The sequence below is a fragment of the Lampetra planeri genome, chromosome 53, assembly GCF_965212315.1.
Source record: "Lampetra planeri chromosome 53, kcLamPlan1.2.h2, whole genome shotgun sequence".
Classification (NCBI taxonomy): Eukaryota; Metazoa; Chordata; class Hyperoartia; order Petromyzontiformes; family Petromyzontidae; genus Lampetra; species Lampetra planeri.
This window is the reverse complement of record NC_136159.1, coordinates 6,848,920-6,865,564: the sequence shown is the minus strand read 5'-3', so window position 1 is coordinate 6,865,564 and position 16,645 is coordinate 6,848,920. Positions and strand designations below refer to the sequence as shown.

Sequence of the window (16,645 nt, the reverse complement as noted above, 5' to 3'; positions counted from 1 at the left end):
AGTTGTTGTTGGTGGTTGTGGTTGGTTGTGGCGGCGGTGGTGGTGTTCCTCCTCTTCCCCCCTCCACCCCCGAGTGCTGCTTCCACACAGGGGGCTTGGCCGAGGCTTCTTTTTACAAAGTCGCCCCGGCTAAACTGCGCTCGACGTCGCTGTTTTCGTAGCGCGCCGCGGCGATTTAAGGCGGAGCGACGGCTACGTTGGCCGCGGGGTTTCGGGGGGGTTGGGGGTGTGGGTGGGTGTGGGGTTTTTTTTTGTGGGTTTTTATATTTAAAAAAAACATTTTTGTTTTTCTATCCCTCGACGTACGGCGCCTTTTGTTTCGCATTTTTCCGCTTGGAAGCACGGCGAAGGGCCCAGGTGAGGCTTCGTTCAGGCGAGCGGGAGGATTTGCACACAAAACGAGCCGCGTTCTTCGCTAACACGATTTCGCGTAACATCTTTTTTGAAAATTGTTAATACCTTTTATTTTTTACACCACTCCCCTTCCTACCAACAACACACCCACCGAACAAATATATGATCACAACCCGAAGGATATCGTGAGATGGGCGAACCACGGGGCGTGTTGGATGTTTCTCATCCAGCAGTGAATTGAACATGAGCCCGATACGCGATGCTGGCGATAACGTGTTTTACTAATCAATTAAAGTCGCTGGCGATGCTCAAAGCGTGTTTTCTACAGCTGTATGAGCCCGTGGGTGACATTCCACATTCGTATGACGGGTGCAAGTGCATCCACTGTTGACTTTTCACAAAGTGATACTCATTTTAGTGACCTGTTTAAGGATAATAGTGATGATGGTGGTGATGATTTAACCTCACTACTGCCAGTTAAACGGGAAATCCAAAGGTTTGCGAGTGGAACGCCTTAACCACCGCACCATAGGATTATATACAGCCCATCATGCTGTACGAGTCGATAAAGTGAGTAACCCTTTGTCAGAAGTTGCGACCAAAACGTTGATATTTGCACACAGTGCATCATCACAGCCACGAAGGGATGATCATTATCAGCTGTGTGTACACAATCATTACCGTCACCATCAGCCCGCAGTCGTCATCCCTCGCGGCCCTGCCATGCAACTATCCTAACAGCTGCACGAAAGCTGATTTACATCACAAGCACCAATAATTATCAGTGATGGTTAATCCACTGCTGTATGAAGGCCTCTGCATACTATCCTTGCTGCTGCTAAGACGTAATTTTCAGACGAGTTAACATTTTCTGAACGTGTAAATGTGGTATTTCATGGTACTGAAACCAGGCCTATGTATGTGTACGTAATTGACGGGTGCAGTGTGATTTTGTGAGCAACACACATTGACATGTCTCTCTCTTTTGCAACAGATGTGTGAGGCCGGCACGTAAAAGCAGCAGCAGCAGCAATGGCTTGTGCTCTCTTTGAACCTCTAAAGGAGGACTCGAGTTTCAGATGGTACGTACCGTGCACATTCACATTGCTGCTGTCTGACGCCTGCGTTAGTTTCAGTGACCAAGGTAGTTCAAGTTCATTTATTAGGTATAGCCCTGTAAGCCATTCGGCTCTTGAATCGGGTGCAACCGCAACAAACAAAAAACAAAAACATGAACAAAAAACATCTTAAAGTGAATATGTGACTAAGTGCAAACAGAAAATCCAAGAAAAGACAGCAAAATATTGCAGAAAAAAAAATCACCGTACACCAACGCTGTGTGCAAAAATCCCAGTGGGATGCAAAGTTGAGCTTATCTGATCACTAGGTTTGTAGTTAACCTGAGCGAATTTCTGCTACAAAATAATGACGTCCATCTACTCAATGATCTGTCGCGGGAGCACATAACGCTTAACCCACGTGAATGATGATGCCTAATTCGACCTAACAGTCCGCTACACTTCTGTAATTTCACAAGGAAATTTCACAATGAAATTACAGTGCATCAGGAGAAATCAAACCCAGCGAACGAAGTGATATTGAACCATGTAAACAAACTGAAGGATTAGCACACTGACAAAATAAGTAAGACGGCTTTTTTTTTTAAAGAGGCATCGTTCAGCTTTTAGACGATGAGCCATGACATTTGTTTGTGACCTCTGTGCTTCTGTGCCTGACAGGGAGGAGCCGCTACTCGAAGGATATGGCTCCGCCAAAGGCAAGGGGAAGATGGTCAATTTCCATGCGGACGTCCATCAGTCGATGAAAGGTAGCACATGCGTGTGTGTTGGTTGCTTGGGTCATGTAGCCTGGTTGGGTCATGTAGCCTCAGCATGCCTAAACAACTTTTGTTCGGCCGGATCGAGGGGGCTAAACGGGCACGGCACGGGCTAGAGAAGAGATGGAGTGATGTGGTACAGGAGGACGTGGAGCTGAGTGGACTTGCCGATGACTGGTACCAGCGGTGTCAAGATCGGCCTCTGTGGAGAAAGCTCGTGAAGGACGCTACTGGGCAGTTGGAGGCAGCTGCCCTCCAGCAACAACGGAGGGCGGAGGAGTGATACTCACAACAACGAGCGGAGCGCCGGGTGGCTAAAGCACAACAAGTTGGCACAGTACGGGGCATAGGTGGTGTATCAGCCAGTCGTCTCAGGCAACCTATGGCACCTGGGTCTGTCCCGTGACCTATCAGCGGGCGTTCGACACTTCACGTGGCCTTAACGTCCACATAACCTGATGCAGCGTTGCAGAGACTATCGTTTGTGCATCGTTTGCCCTTGTGAGACTACCAAACTTTCTGGGCTGCAAGCTGACCACGAGATGGCAGCGAAGCAAGCAGGTTAGAAGAGTAACTGGTGTGGACCTCTGAGCGTTATCCCCTGAAACGCTCACTGGGGTTTTGTCCGTGTATTCTGGTTTGCTGTGATTTAAAGGGAGCAACACATTAATTAAACAATCTTATGATTTCAGAAGATTACTTGTACAGCCCTTTCATCAATCTACTGCTGGACGAGGTCATGGGGTTTATTTGTACTTGGTCACGCTGGACATGGAAGCATGGAAATAGAATTACTGCCCTCTAATGCCCACAGCACAGCCCCAGATCACATGACACCTGTTTTACGCGTGATTATGGGCCATTTGAGCACTATCCTGGTTCCAGTATTGCTTACCTTAAGTTTGTCAATAACATTGCATGAAAACGAAATGTATGTAATCGGTGACATTCCAGGCAATGGTCCTTTTACAGCAAATAGAGAGGCCTGAGAGTTGGGAGCTTCAGATAAACTAAACAATTTTTACTTTACCAGGTAAGGCCCACTGAACTATACAACTCATTTTCAGAAGCGACCTGGATATCACAAATTATAGCTCAACGAAGTGGCTTATGTGGAAATGTATAGCAGCCAAATACGCTAAACTTATATTGTTAAATGTGGATGGAAAACAACCTGAGGGCTGGGAGAAAATTCTGCACGACCATTGGGAGAGAGACACGCAAACTCCAAGTATACAGGTGTCATGGTCGGAAATGAACTCGCACCCTCCTATATACCAGGCGAGGTAGTTAGCATCTCGCCACCATGGCACCCCTGTTGGGATTCGGTGTTTTATTGTTGTTGATGATTTTGTCATAGGTTTCAATATCTTAGTATTGTGATTTAAACACTGGTTGTGTGAACAGGGGTATGGAATATAATGTATGTATCGTTCCCCACAGGCAAAAGGTTCTTGTGCACAGCTGACGGCAACTGTGATGAAGCGTTCGACAGCATAGAACTCCTCATGGGGCATATGCGGGTTCACCATCGGCCCACGCGGTTTTTCAGGTAAGGCCCGGTGAAGCATATGTGTGGTGGTGTTGGTACCTAGCTATGTGCATGTCGGTGTGTGTGCGTGCATATTTACATGCGACTTTAATGAGTACCTGTTGCGGAGCATAAACATCAGCACTGGGGAGACCAGGCCAACCCGGCGTGGTGCTGGCCGCACACACCACCTCCTCGTGTGCCGCGCTGGACTTAATTGGTAGCTTGCGAACAGCACTTGCCCCAATGACATAGGGGGATCTTTTTCTTTGCACGTTTATGTGTTTGTGCTGTTGCTGTGTACTTGTTTGCAGGTGCAAGTCTGTCGGCATGTTTGCTGTTGGTGTGTGCATATCTTGTTTGTATGTATGCATCTATTTTTAAATCTATTATCTCATTAATAAAGCTTCACACTTATGTCAGAACAACTTATTTTCCAGTTTCGTCTTTAATGGCATTTTCCCACAGTCTGAGCCAAGAGTGGGCCCTTTGCCTCGTGTCTTAATTTGCTCCCACAGAGACGCTGTGTCAGAGTACCTGTCCTAGCTGTATGGGAGTGTCATCTCCTACAAGCGCCTACCCGTGTGCTTGTTTGATATGTCGCGCAGGTGCGAGAAGTGCGAGCAGAAGTTCAACACAAACCGCTCTCTCTTCAAGCACCTGCATGTGTGCCTCAACCACGACGAGCCGGGTTCAGTGTTCGGGAGACGCAGCACGCGTGCCACGACCGGCACGACTGCTGCCCCTCCCGCCAGCATTCTGGCCGCCCCCACCAGCGTAATGGCGGCCCTCCCCGTCACTGCGGCCGCCGCTGGCGCGGACGTCGCGGCTGTCCCTTGTGGTGCCGAGGGCAACCCTCTCGGCACCACGATCGACCCCTCCGCCGACATCACGGCCACTGCCGCCGACGTCGCGACCGCCCCTCCTGTCGCCGATACCGCCGCCGCTCCTGTCGCTGTCGCGGCCGCCCCTCGCGGTGCCGTGGCCGCCCTTCCTTCTGACGTGACGGTCGCCCCCCCTGACGCGGCATCAGAGGAGAGGCGAGCGGTGGATAAGATGCCTGAACTGACGTGCGAGCGCGCCGGTGCCCCGCCGACTCTACCGCCGCCGCCACCACCGTCGCCGCCGCTGGGACTCCCTAGCAGCCTTCCGATGCCAAAGCTGAAATCCAGCGAGCAACACGAGATGCCGCACCTGAAGCTAGGCCCCGGTCGCGCGTCCAACGCCAGGCGCAAGCGTAAACGGCGCATTGGCCGCCAGGGCGGCACGGTCGAAGCGCCGGCGGAGGAAGCGCCATCGCCGGTGGCCGTGCTGTTACGGCCGGAGGTGAGCGCCGCCCCCACGCTGAAACGTGTGCTGCCGAGTGAGGACGCCATGGAGAACTCGCAGGGACCGGCGTCGGCCGTGTCGGATGGGAGCACGGAGGGCGCCAGTGCCGTTCGGCACCTTGCTCCACCGCGCCTGAGCCGCAGCAGCGATGAAAGCGGGGAAGACGGCGCCCCGGCGCGGACCAGCTTGTCTAAGCGCAAGAGTAAGAAAGTTGGCGGCAATGGCAGCAAATCGACCGTGACTACAGCTGGCTCTGTTGCCCCTCCTCCGGCTCCGCCCCACGGAGGTGAGGAGAGCGGCGATGACGGTGTGATCACCGCGGTTTCAAAAGTTGGAAAGAAGAAGGGGGCGGGGCGAATGGGTGACCTGATTTTGCCTGCCGGTGCCCCGCATCTCGACTCCTCCTGTCGGCCGAGCCTCGGAGAAGCGGAGAGCGGCACGGGCGTGGCGGCTCGAACCAGCGCTCCCAAAGGGAAGAAAAAAGCTACCTCGGCTCACCCCGACACGAGGAGCACTGCCCACGGTGGCGGGGCGGACGGTGGCGACGGCGGGACGGCCCAGGCGGGACCGCCGAAGCGACGAAGGAAGGCAGTCGGCCGAGGCAGCGAGACGCGGAGTCGGGTGGTGGCGGCGGGGAAAGGGGCGGGGAAAGCGTCGACAAAGACGCTGTTGCTCAAGTTGAGGACGGACAGGGCGGCCGGGGAGGAAACGCGGTGGATCCGAGAAGAAGAAGCTCGCGGTGGCGACGGATCCTCCTGCCCTGGCCCCGCTTTGCCGCCACTGTTGGCGTCGCAGGAGCGGGGGGCGGCGGCGGTGGCGCGAGACGACGCCAGCGACAGAGGCTGCGGGGCCTTGGCTATGGCCTCGGGCGACACGGGAGCCAGCGGGACGGAGTCGCCGGTGGCAGACTGTGATGACAGGACACCCCCTCCTCCAGCATCTTCACCGCCGCCGCCACCACCGCCGCCGGTGAGAGGGAGGAAGGGGAAGGCGGTGGCACCGGTGATGGGGGGGAGCGGTGGCGCGTCTGAAATCCGCGCCGGCGTGGAGGCGGAGGCGCCGGCGCCGGCCTTGGCGTCGGACCAGGATGAGACGCCACTGACGCCGAGAGTAGCGAGCCTCCTGCCGCCGGCGCACCACAGCCACCCGGGCTGGCAGGCGGGCTCCGCTCGCTGGAAGGCGGCGGGTGAGTGTACGCGGAGCGCAGCGCCACTCTGTCGATCCGCTTGTGGATGACCGGCTTCCCCCACCCCCTCCCCTCCCAACGCCATGAGTAGTGTGGTGTTGTTTGCTATTTCTTCTTTACCACGCTGGTCAGTGCCGGTTTGTCTTGGGGCACACACCCCCTTCTCTCTCCCCCTTCCGCTGACCAGTGTGGTGAAGTATGGTCAATTAACCCCCATAACTAACAAGGCCTGGGGAAGCCTTCATCCAGCAGGGGATTGACAATTGGCTGTAAATTACTGGGAGCAATTAATGTACGCCCTGCAAGGCATTTGTACTCTGGTGATGTCGCTTGAGGTTGGCTTTGAGGTTACATCTTGTCAGAAATTCACAAGAGTTTATTTTTTAAACTGTGCAACTTCAAAACTTGTCCTGGTCGAATGCTGGCACGTAGGTTAGTTGTGCATGTACAACTCTTCATCAACCTAGTGCTGGATGAGAGCCTCCCCAGGCCGTGGGAGTTATTTGTCCATACTTAGTTACGCTGGTCAGTGCAGATTGGTGAAGTTGGCTATCATTCAAGTAGGAGCAAAGAAGAACCGTCACAACTGTCGTCTACCGCCCACCACATAGCCTCGCAGCCTATAACCCACGGTGCATGGTGGTCATCCAATTGAGCACTATTCCAAGCTCATACCTGCCTAGCTTGTGTTGATCTCACGGGATCGGGTGCATTACAGGCGAGTGAAGTTGTGAGGGTGTATAAATATGTGTGTGCATGACCATTTCCTGTGTCTTTGAGTTTGATTCCTGGACATGGCTGACATCAATGGCGAATGATATCCGAACCAGTTCTTGGTCTTCCCTCGGCCTACTCAGCTTTAAATGAGTATCTGGTACTGTGCATAAACAGTACTGGGGAGACAAAGGCAGTTGCGCGTGGTGCTGGCCACCCATGCCCTCGTCTGCCTCGCCGGCCGTTATAGGCGCTGCTCGCTAACTGCACTTTCTCCGACAGTCCGTTAAAGGCTACACAGTGCTGGGAGCCCCCAGCAAGTGAGGAGCAACTAACGTTTGCAATGGCACGAGCACAGCTAATCTACAACCCGGATGGATAATGCACCTATGGGTTACCGGAAGTTAACCGCGTTTCCGCCCTCCCCCACCGTGTGCCACCCCCCCCTCCCCCTCACAGGCCTGTCCAGTAAGCGCCGGGTGTCGTGGCAACACACGCGTGGCCTCTACACGTGCACCAACTGCTCCTTCAGCAGCCTGTGCCGCCAGGAGGCGACGCGCCACGTCTACGAGCACAGCCGCTAGCGCCCGACGCGCCAACAGCGGTAGGGAAAGCTGTGAAGGGACCGGTTTCTCCCCCTCACTACACCCACCCCCCCACATTACTAATATAATGAGCCAAGAATGTGTGTGTCCCGCGCGTGACGTCACTCCACATGAGGCCCACCCCCCCGCGTGATGTCACTCCACATGATTTTTACACTAACGTAGAGGAAGGTTGAGCTGAATTAAATAATTTATTGCGCAAAGTCGCTTCAAGTATGACGTTTCTTTACAGAAAGTGACGGTGAAAAATAAATATACGCAGCACAGTGCTACATCCGTGCGTGACGTCACTGCAAAAGAGCCCCCCCCCCCCCTTCATTAATATTCATGCCGGCGTGGAAATTTACACTAACGCACAAGAAGGTCGCGCACTCCACATGCCACACCCCTCCACAATAACCATCAACGGGTGACGTAACTCCACATGGGGAAACCCCTCCCCCCTAATTAATAATCATGAGATGAACTATTTTTCTATTGAATATTTCAGATTTCCTGCAATATACACCCGTCCTTGGACCGGGCAAAAAAGCTAGTAGCATATTGATAACATTCCTTTAAATTTTTTACCCTATCTGCTGTGATTGTAATACATAACTTTTAATTTTGTTTTTTTTACAGGAACTCAATTCGTACCTTGGGACAAGACTACTGGGCATTAGATGCTGTCATCAGAAATGGTTCCTTCACACGACAGATCGCCTCTCACCAAACGCCTCGAAAGTACAACTTTCATTCTCACTTCTCCATTCGGAGGATCGTAACCTTATCGTGGTGGTGGGGTTTGTGTGTTCCAAGGACCCTCGGAGCTATGTCGCCTGGAGTCTTATACTCCTGGTAGGGTCTTAGCGAACAGGTCTTGGGGGAGGTTCCAGACATAACGGTCCAAAATACAAAAATCAAGAGAATCGCGCCGGGACAACAGATAACGGGATACACCGCTGGAGCTAGGCCTGGGGGTGGTATTCGCCCGCAAGCACCTGGTGGCTGGGTGACCCATGTAGCCTGGTCGGGCCCAGCCCAAAATGGCTATGTGGTGTTGTCCTGTGGGCGCACCATCCGCATAACGAAGGGTGAGGGGCGGGTGCGATGCCAGTATAGCAGGGAGAGGGATGGTCTCAGAGGGACTAGACCTTGGCGATGGACACTGACTATTGGGACGTGAAATGTCACTGGGGGGGGAGGATCCAGAGCTACCATTGGAACCTCATTTGCCAGTAAAAAATATGATAATTGGTTTTTTACCCTTCTATCTGGAAACAAAACTGACGCCTTTTGGCGTCATCTGGTCCAACCCATGTGAGACTAGGCTCTAAGGAAAGCTGTCTTGGGTGTGGACCAATCAACTTCAAGGACAGTGCACATGGTCAGAGTTATGTTTTTTGTTTGCATTATGACTGCAGGTATTGTGGTCCATGCAAACATGACTCCTTGTAAAAAAAAGGTGTCAGTTTTGTTGCCAGATAGAAGGGTAAAAAACCAATTATCGATCCAGAGCTAGTTGAGGGGGTGGTCTCTTATTCCGGAGTAACCCCTGGTGAGAGGCCCTGGGTGGGTGTGGGGATACTCAGAAGTCCCCAGCTGGGTGCTGTTCAGCTGGAGTTTGTCCAAGTGGATGAGAATGTCACCTCAATGAGACTTTGGGTCTCAGAAAAAAAACTCTTGATTGTTGTCTGTGCTTATGCACCAAACAGCAATTCAGAGTATTCGACCTTGGAGATGGTGGGTCGAGTGCTCGACAGAGTGCCGCATACCGACTCCATAGTTTTACGAGGCGACTTCAATGCTCACGTGGGAAAGATAGAGATACCTGGAGAGGCGTGATTGGGAGGAATGGGCCCCCCTGATCCGAACCCAAACGGTGAGATGTTATCGGAATTCTGTACTAGTCACGGAATGTCAATAACAAAACACCATGTTCGAACACAAGGATGCTCAAAAGTATACTTGGTATCAGAACACCTTGGGCCAAAGGTCAATGATTGACTTTCTAGTTGTATCATCGGACCTAAGGCCGCATGTTCTGGACACTTGGGTGAAGAGAGGGGTAGATCTGTCAACTGATCACCACCTGGTGGTAAGTTGGAGCCGACGCTTGGGGCACAGACCAGATAGACGTGGAAGGCCCAAGCGAATAGTGCGAGTTTTCCGGAAATGTCTGGCGGAAGACGCAGTGCAGAAAAATGTCAACTTCCACCTCCGGGAAAACTTCTCCTGCGCTCCAGGGAAGGTTGTGGACACTTGAGTCCAAGTGAACGATGTTCAGGACCTCGATTGTAAATGCAGCTGTGAAAAGCTGTGGTGTGAAAAGCTGTGGTCTGAAGGCAGTTGGTGCCTCTCATGGCGGAAACCCTAGGACATGCTGGTGGACACCAGTGGTGAGGGAAGCTGTCAAGTTGGAGGAAAAAGGTCTCCCGACTCGATTGAGAGGTACTGGCTTGCCAAGAGCGCGGCAGGAGTCACTGAAGCGAAAGCCCGGGCGTGGGAGGAGTTTGGAGAGGACATGGAGAGGGACTATCGGGCATTCTCAAAGATATTCTGGTAAACCAACCAACGCCTTAGGAGTGGTCGACGGGACGTGGCCCAGGCTAGCGTAACATTGACCTCAACTAGGGAGATAGTTGAGAGGTGGCAGGAACACTTTGATGAGCTCCTTAACCCAGTGGACATGCTCTCCTTTCAGGAGGCAGCCCTGTAAACAGCTGGGGGTGTCGGATCCATCACTGTTGCTGAAGTCGCTGTGGCGGTCGAAGGCCTTCGTAGCGCCAAAGCTGCTGGGGTGGACGAGATTCTCCCAGAGTTGTTGAAAGCGCTGGGCAGTGTAGGAGTGTCGTGGTTAACACGCCTCTTCAATGTATGGTAGGTGGGTATAGTACCTCTGGACTGGCAAACTGGGGTCGTGGTTGCCATTTTAAAAAAGGGGGACCAGAGGATTTGCTCCAACTACAGAGGAATCACACTCCTCAGCGTCCCAGGTAAAACCTATGCCAGAGTGGTGGAGAGGAGGCTCCACCCGGTGGTCGAGTCTCAGATTCGGGAGGAACAATGCGGATTCCGTCATGGTCGTGGAACAATGGACCAGCTCTTTTCCCTCTTACAGATATTTGAGTGGTCATGGGAATATGCTTCTCCACCCTACCTCTGCTTTGTAGACTTGGAAAAGCATATGACCGTGTTCCCCGCAATGTCTTGTGGGAGGTGCTGCGGGAGTATGATGTACCGGTGCCGCTTTTGTGCGCTATCTGGTCTCTGTATTCCCGGAGTGAGAGCTGTGTTCGTATTTTGGTGTCCAGTTACGGGGGCATGGAGGTGGCATCGCTGCTTTTTGCAGATGACGTCCTCTTTTGCTGCCAAGTGCGTGGAGGCTGGGATGACGATCAGCACCTCCAAATCTGGATTGTTCTCTCCAGGTGAGGGGGGAACAGCTGCCCTTAGTGGAGGCATTTAAGTACCTCGGGGTCTCTTTCGTGAGTGATGATCAGTGGGAGCGGGAGATCGGCCAGCGGATCGGTGCGGCGTCCGCAGTGTTGCGGGCACTGTACCGTTCCGTGGTAGTGAAGCGTGAGCTGAGTTCTCGAACGAAGCTTCGGTTTACAGGTCGATCTACATTTTCACCCTCGCCTTGGGTCATGAGCTTTCGGTAATGACCAAAAGGATGAGATCACGGGGGGGTACAAGGGGCCAAACTGAGGTATCTCCGCTGGGTTGCCGGGCTCACTCCGTGATCGGATGAGGAGCTTGGCCATCCGGGAGAGATTCACAGTTGAGCCGCTGCTTCTCCGGATTGAGAGGAGCCAGTTGAGGTGGTGTGGACACCCCCCCCCCCCCCCCGGTAGACTCCCCCTGAAACTCTACCGGGCATGTCTGGGCGAAGACCCCGGGGCCAGCTCAGGACACGCTGGCGAGACTATGTCGCTCGACTGGCCTGGGAATGCCTGGGAATTCCCCAGACAGAGCTGGAGTCTGGCACCAGGGAAAGGGAGATCCGGACCGTCCTACTCAACATGCTGCTGCCCACGACCCTGACCAGGACAAGCGGATTGAGAAATGAACGAACGTCTCCATTAACAAGAGACTAAAGTGAACGGGGCAGTGACTGCGCGCGATGGATCGTCTTGCAACGGTAGGCGCTCCTGCGCCAACTCAGAACAGCTCCGTAATACATTTGGGTAAAAACGTCACAAAAGCATGAAATATTTCATCGCTAGTTTTAAACTCGTACAAAATTAAGTGTTGCGGCCAAACATGCCCGGAAATATTTGTTGTACTTTAATCCGTTTTGCTTGCGAACACCAAAAGTTAAAAAGACAACTAGAAATAAAAAGGTGAAGCACGAGAGCTTGCTCGACTGCTTGGGGCTGGTTAGCCAGTTGGGGTTAGTGGTAGGGTTAGAATCTGGTTGGCTAGTTTGGTTAGGGTTAGTGTTTGGCTTTTGTGGTTAGGGATAATCATTGATTGGCTATTGTGGTGAGGTGTAGGGTTGATGTGGGCTTTTTAAGATCAGGGGTCAGGCTCTAGGGTCTGGTGGGCTAGTGTGGTTGTGGGTAGTGCTAGGGTCTGATTGCCTAGTCAATTGGACATCTGTTTTACCATCACTGAGTGACTAAAGTTGATAATGTTTTCCTTTTTTTAATGTACAACTTTCCCGTGTGGAATGCTTGGAAAGTTGCACAAATTTAGCAACCTCATTAAGAATCAATATTTGTAAAACCATCCAAATAATCTTATCTGGTGCTATATTAAGAGTAATTATATGTTTGCAATATTAATTATTCATGGCATAAGGTGGTGGTTTGACCATGGACTGTACAGGAAAATTATTGCACCATTACCACCTTCCCAGCATGGATGAAAAAGTCGTATTGTCTTAGTACATCCCAACACCACGGTAATTTACGAGAATTTCTCTAATCAAGCATGGACAATTTATTTGTCTCTCAATCACAGCTGTAATTGGCTGACGTGTACGTTGTTGAGTTGAAAGCCACTTCGTTCAGTTACTATTGATTGGCCACATCTATAAAGTGTCAAAAAATTTTACGTCCGAAAACCGTGGAACTGCCCATGGGAAAACTTGACCTGTGCTTTGTGCCCACCTGAGTGGACAGAAATCGGTGAAATGGCTCGGCAGTGGGGGAAAACTGCTCGCAGGCAGAGCAAACCAGCCACCTCGACACAAGGCCAACCCTAACAAACGAGCCAACCAGCCGCTTGGCATTAACTCTGTCCCTGACCCGATCCCTAACACCGCAATGCTCCATAAAACATTTTCGCTGTGCTCACGGTTCCCCCCATTGAATGCCTCGTGGTGATTGGCCCTCTCCAGTGTCGGTGGTAACAGTGGACGGTAGTTTGAGTCATCGTTATCATGGTTCCCATTCTGTTAGGAGTGTATCGACGCATCTGTTCATCGGTTACAATCTACTCTCACGCAATTACATAAGCTCATGGGTTGCATATTTTGGCTCGTGGAATTCAAACAGAACTGTACAAATTATATCACTGAACTGCAGTAAACGATACGATTCATATTGTAAAAATGAGACGAAACTCGGCACTCGCATTGAATCAGCTACCCTGGATAGTCACAGTATTGCATCACTATGGGGTGGTCGTGAGGTTAATCGGGTACATGCCTCCCCCTCTTGGCAAGTGTGCGTGAGAATGTGTCGAACCACACACTCCACTCGTAGCATCCCCTCTATGCATATTACACATTTGTTGAATAACATCTAATATGGCTTGCTAGTTATAGGAATGGATGTAAATTGTCATAAATCGTTCATTTTCATAGCTTCCACCTGTGCCGATTTGCTGAAGCATCACCCATATTTTTGGCCATATCAGTTATTTATTTTCTATCCATCCTCCGTGTCGGAGGAATGGTGGCTGTGAATCAATCTTAGGCGCAGCGACTCTCAAATCCAACTTTCATTCCGAGTCTCGGGCACCCTTCGAGTTATTCGGCTTTGGTCGATGACATCCTTTTACTTTCGCTTTTATCTCGGATGTTGTGCTCCGTCACAAATGTACGCACATGGAAGCGAAGCCGATTTTGATGTTTTTAAATTTGGCAGCTATTAACTCTCTGCCGTATTCCAAAAAAATTCTTCAATTGTGTTTTGATGTAGAATACAGGACGAGTGGGTAGGACGTTGCGATTATGAATTTTGATTCTCCAAGCTTGCGCTACACGCATCGAATTGCGTGTGTGCATGTAAGAATCGATAATTGTTTTTTTACCCTTTTATCTGGCAACAAAACTGACACCTTTTTTTACAAGGAGTCATGTTTGCATAGACCACAATACCTGCAGTCATAATGCAAACAAAAAACATAACTCTAATAATGTACGCCTTTTGGCGTCATCTGGTCCAACACCATGTGAGACTAGGCTCTAAGGAAAGCTGTCTCGGGTGTGGACCAATCAACTTCAAGGACAGTGCATACATTATCAGAGTTATGTTTTTTGTTTGCATTATGACTGCAGGTATTGTGGTCTATGCAAACATGACTCATTGTAAAAAAAGGTGTCAGTTTTGTTGCCAGATAAAAGGGTAAAAAACCAATTCTCATATTTTTTACTGGCAAATGAGGTTCCAATGGTGTAAGAATCGATGTTTTACCATTGTGTGGAGTTTGCGTAAAGCCTCCAGCCACTAGGGGGCGCCACCCATTAATCGCAATGCTACATATCTATATTGTAGTTTAAAAAAAACCAATACAGTAAGCTTTGTGCAATATAACAAAAAATAACACATTTTCCAGGAAGGGGAGAACTCAACAATATTCGCACAGCGCGCAGTTTGTGTGCACATTCATAGACATGGGGAGGCGGTTTTTCTCGTTATTTTTACACGGGCATTTGTGTAAAACTTAACCCAATTACCCTCTGTTTTATGAAGTTCATTTGTAAGGGGTTGTTTTATTACAGCTCTCAAGTTGAATGTATTTACTAGAGGAATAGATATATTTTCTTACCTTTTTTTTCTGGAATGCCGTTGTAACCTGCTTTTTGTTCCTTTTTGAGTATTTTTGTTGTTTTTAAACATGCATTCAAAGTGTGCTGTTCATACCCATACCACCCAATGTACAGTTCTGTGTAGAAATCATAATAATGCTGAATGATGTGTATAGATATTTGTCGGTCCATTGCTGGATGAAGTCCTCCCCACGCCTGCGTCGTTCATGGGGGGGGCGGTACGATCATGCTTCACCATGCTGGTCGGTGAGAGGGGAGGCTGAGGACCAGTTCATATATATAAATTGCCACCTATGTTCGCCGTGGCTGGGGAAACGAACTCAGGTCGCCGGGTTAACTGTGCAGCGCGTTAACCGCTGCGCTGCCGTGCCACGCCACGTTTCTGTATAGTGACACTAACATGGACCCTAATCGTCATCCGGGAAGAAAAGATGATAATTTTTTAAAATGGCTATATAAAATGAAATTCAACTGTTTGTATTGAACAATAGATTCAAGAGAAGAAAAAATACTTTTTACAAAAAAGTTGAAAAAAATTAAAAATAATGTACAGTATTTATATACATTTTTAAGGCTGATGTACATTTTATTTAAGAGGTTAGTGTTTGCGTTTTGACTTTGTATTCACGCGGTGCTGGAGTCTGTGGGAGCAGTCTAAATGTTTTGATAACTGAGTATTATTTGCTTATACACTGTTTTCAGCTGTTCAGATATCAACATAGAACATATAAGACGAGAGGTGGTGCCTGTTGAAGGCAGTACAGCAAGTAGGTTCTTAAAGGTTGTGCGGTGGGGGGCCCTAAGTGTTCTTCCTCGCATGCGTGGGTTTTCTTCCGGACACTCGCGCTTTCGCACCACGAAGAAATGCCAACGTTTTGTCCACGTTACCGTAATGGCCAGGAAACTGGCAAAGTCCCCCGTGGGAATGAGTGAACTCTGCGTGCATTTAACAGTTGCGTACGATAAGCACAAACATGCAATGCATAAACACAGCTCAATTTGACGCGTAGGTTTTCGCGACTAATATTATTCGTAAAGGTTTTTTTTTTTGGGTTGGATCGCAAATTTCTGGAAAAATCCAGCATCATCTGGCAAAATGGCCCAATGATGTTGGATGTAATTACGAGCGAAATGTCGCGGTACTCATTGTAAATGTGGATTTACTCCAACACACCGGTGGGCTAAACTAGTAACTAATTGGCACGTTTACGAGACAAACCTTTCTGGTTGGCTGTGGCGGGTTAACTACATATTTATACTTACGCGATCTAAGCCAAAAAACCTTATGAACAGTAAGAACTCTGCTGTATTTTATGACGGTGCTTCTATCGGCTGTTGCATCACTCCACGGGGGTAGGTCTCGATTCACCGATGGCGGTTGTATATTCAGAAGAGTTTTGCACGAGACAATACTTCGGAACCTTTTCTCACCCCGTTCAATGAATTAAACCTTTGAGTTGTGTTTATTAGAGCCCAAACATTTTCAAATTGATTTGTTGGACTTTCCAAGTTGCGAGCAACAAAAAACCTGCATCTTGTAACAAATTTCAGCTCTAGCCCTGCAACATTATAAAACAAATTCTGTCAAAGTCACGATCGCCAGTGTGTAGCGGATGAATTACCTGAAAGTTTTGACTGCTGTCATGTTCGTGACGATTACGGTGGTGTATAAAACGCAAGTTATGGACGAGTGAGTTGCGTGTGTAGGATGAGAGTTGAGTGCGAGCGAGTGTACAGCGGATGTGTGTATTGTATACGTTGTTAACCCGCCGGGCATGCGTACTTTTCCCAACGCGGTTGTGAATCACATTAAACTGGCGTCTGTTAAATAACGTGAAGCTGGCCATTCATTCATTTCGGGTTTGTGGGTCACGGTGGGGTAGTGCTGTTTTATCCGACCCTTGCCAAATCTACTGCTGGATGAAATTCTGGCCCGGTGCGTCTCCTCCCCCGCGCTCGTCTTGAGCCGTGCCATTCGGCCTCCTCTGTCCATCTTCGTGGTGGGGACTTCTTCCCGGCGTCCTCTCCCACTCCGTTCTTTCTCCATGCATTGCATTCTTGACTCCTCTTCCCGTGGTGCACCCTGGGTAAGACTGAGCAACCCACG

General features: G+C 50.2%; 1 protein-coding gene across 2 annotated transcripts; it reads left to right on the top strand.

Moving 5' to 3' along the window:
* Positions 1-250: 250 nt before the first annotated feature.
* On the top strand, positions 251-16,370 carry LOC144734759 (uncharacterized). 2 transcript variants are annotated; one of them, XM_078617121.1, is made up of 7 exons: positions 251-357; positions 1,349-1,436; positions 2,094-2,182; positions 3,635-3,743; positions 4,331-6,020; positions 7,411-7,555; positions 8,178-16,370. In XM_078617121.1, exons 2-7 carry the CDS (start codon positions 1,387-1,389, stop codon positions 8,216-8,218), a joined length of 2,124 nt encoding a protein of 707 aa, XP_078473247.1. In that variant the 5' UTR covers positions 251-357; positions 1,349-1,386; the 3' UTR covers positions 8,219-16,370. The 2 variants fall into 2 exon arrangements, with proteins under 2 accessions (XP_078473247.1, XP_078473246.1); XM_078617120.1 differs by having other exon boundaries at positions 4,331-6,237.
* Positions 16,371-16,645: the final 275 nt, after the last annotated feature.

Coding starts and splice junctions, on each gene's coding strand:
- LOC144734759 (XM_078617120.1), top strand. CDS start 1,387: ATGGCTTGTGCTCTCTTTGAACCTCTAAAGGAGGACTCGAGTTTCAGA. Junction 3,744..4,330: donor CGGCCCACGCGGTTTTTCAG/GTAAGGCCCGGT, acceptor TATGTCGCGCAG/GTGCGAGAAGTGCGAGCAGA. Junction 6,238..7,410: donor CGCTCGCTGGAAGGCGGCGG/GTGAGTGTACGC, acceptor TCCCCCTCACAG/GCCTGTCCAGTAAGCGCCGG.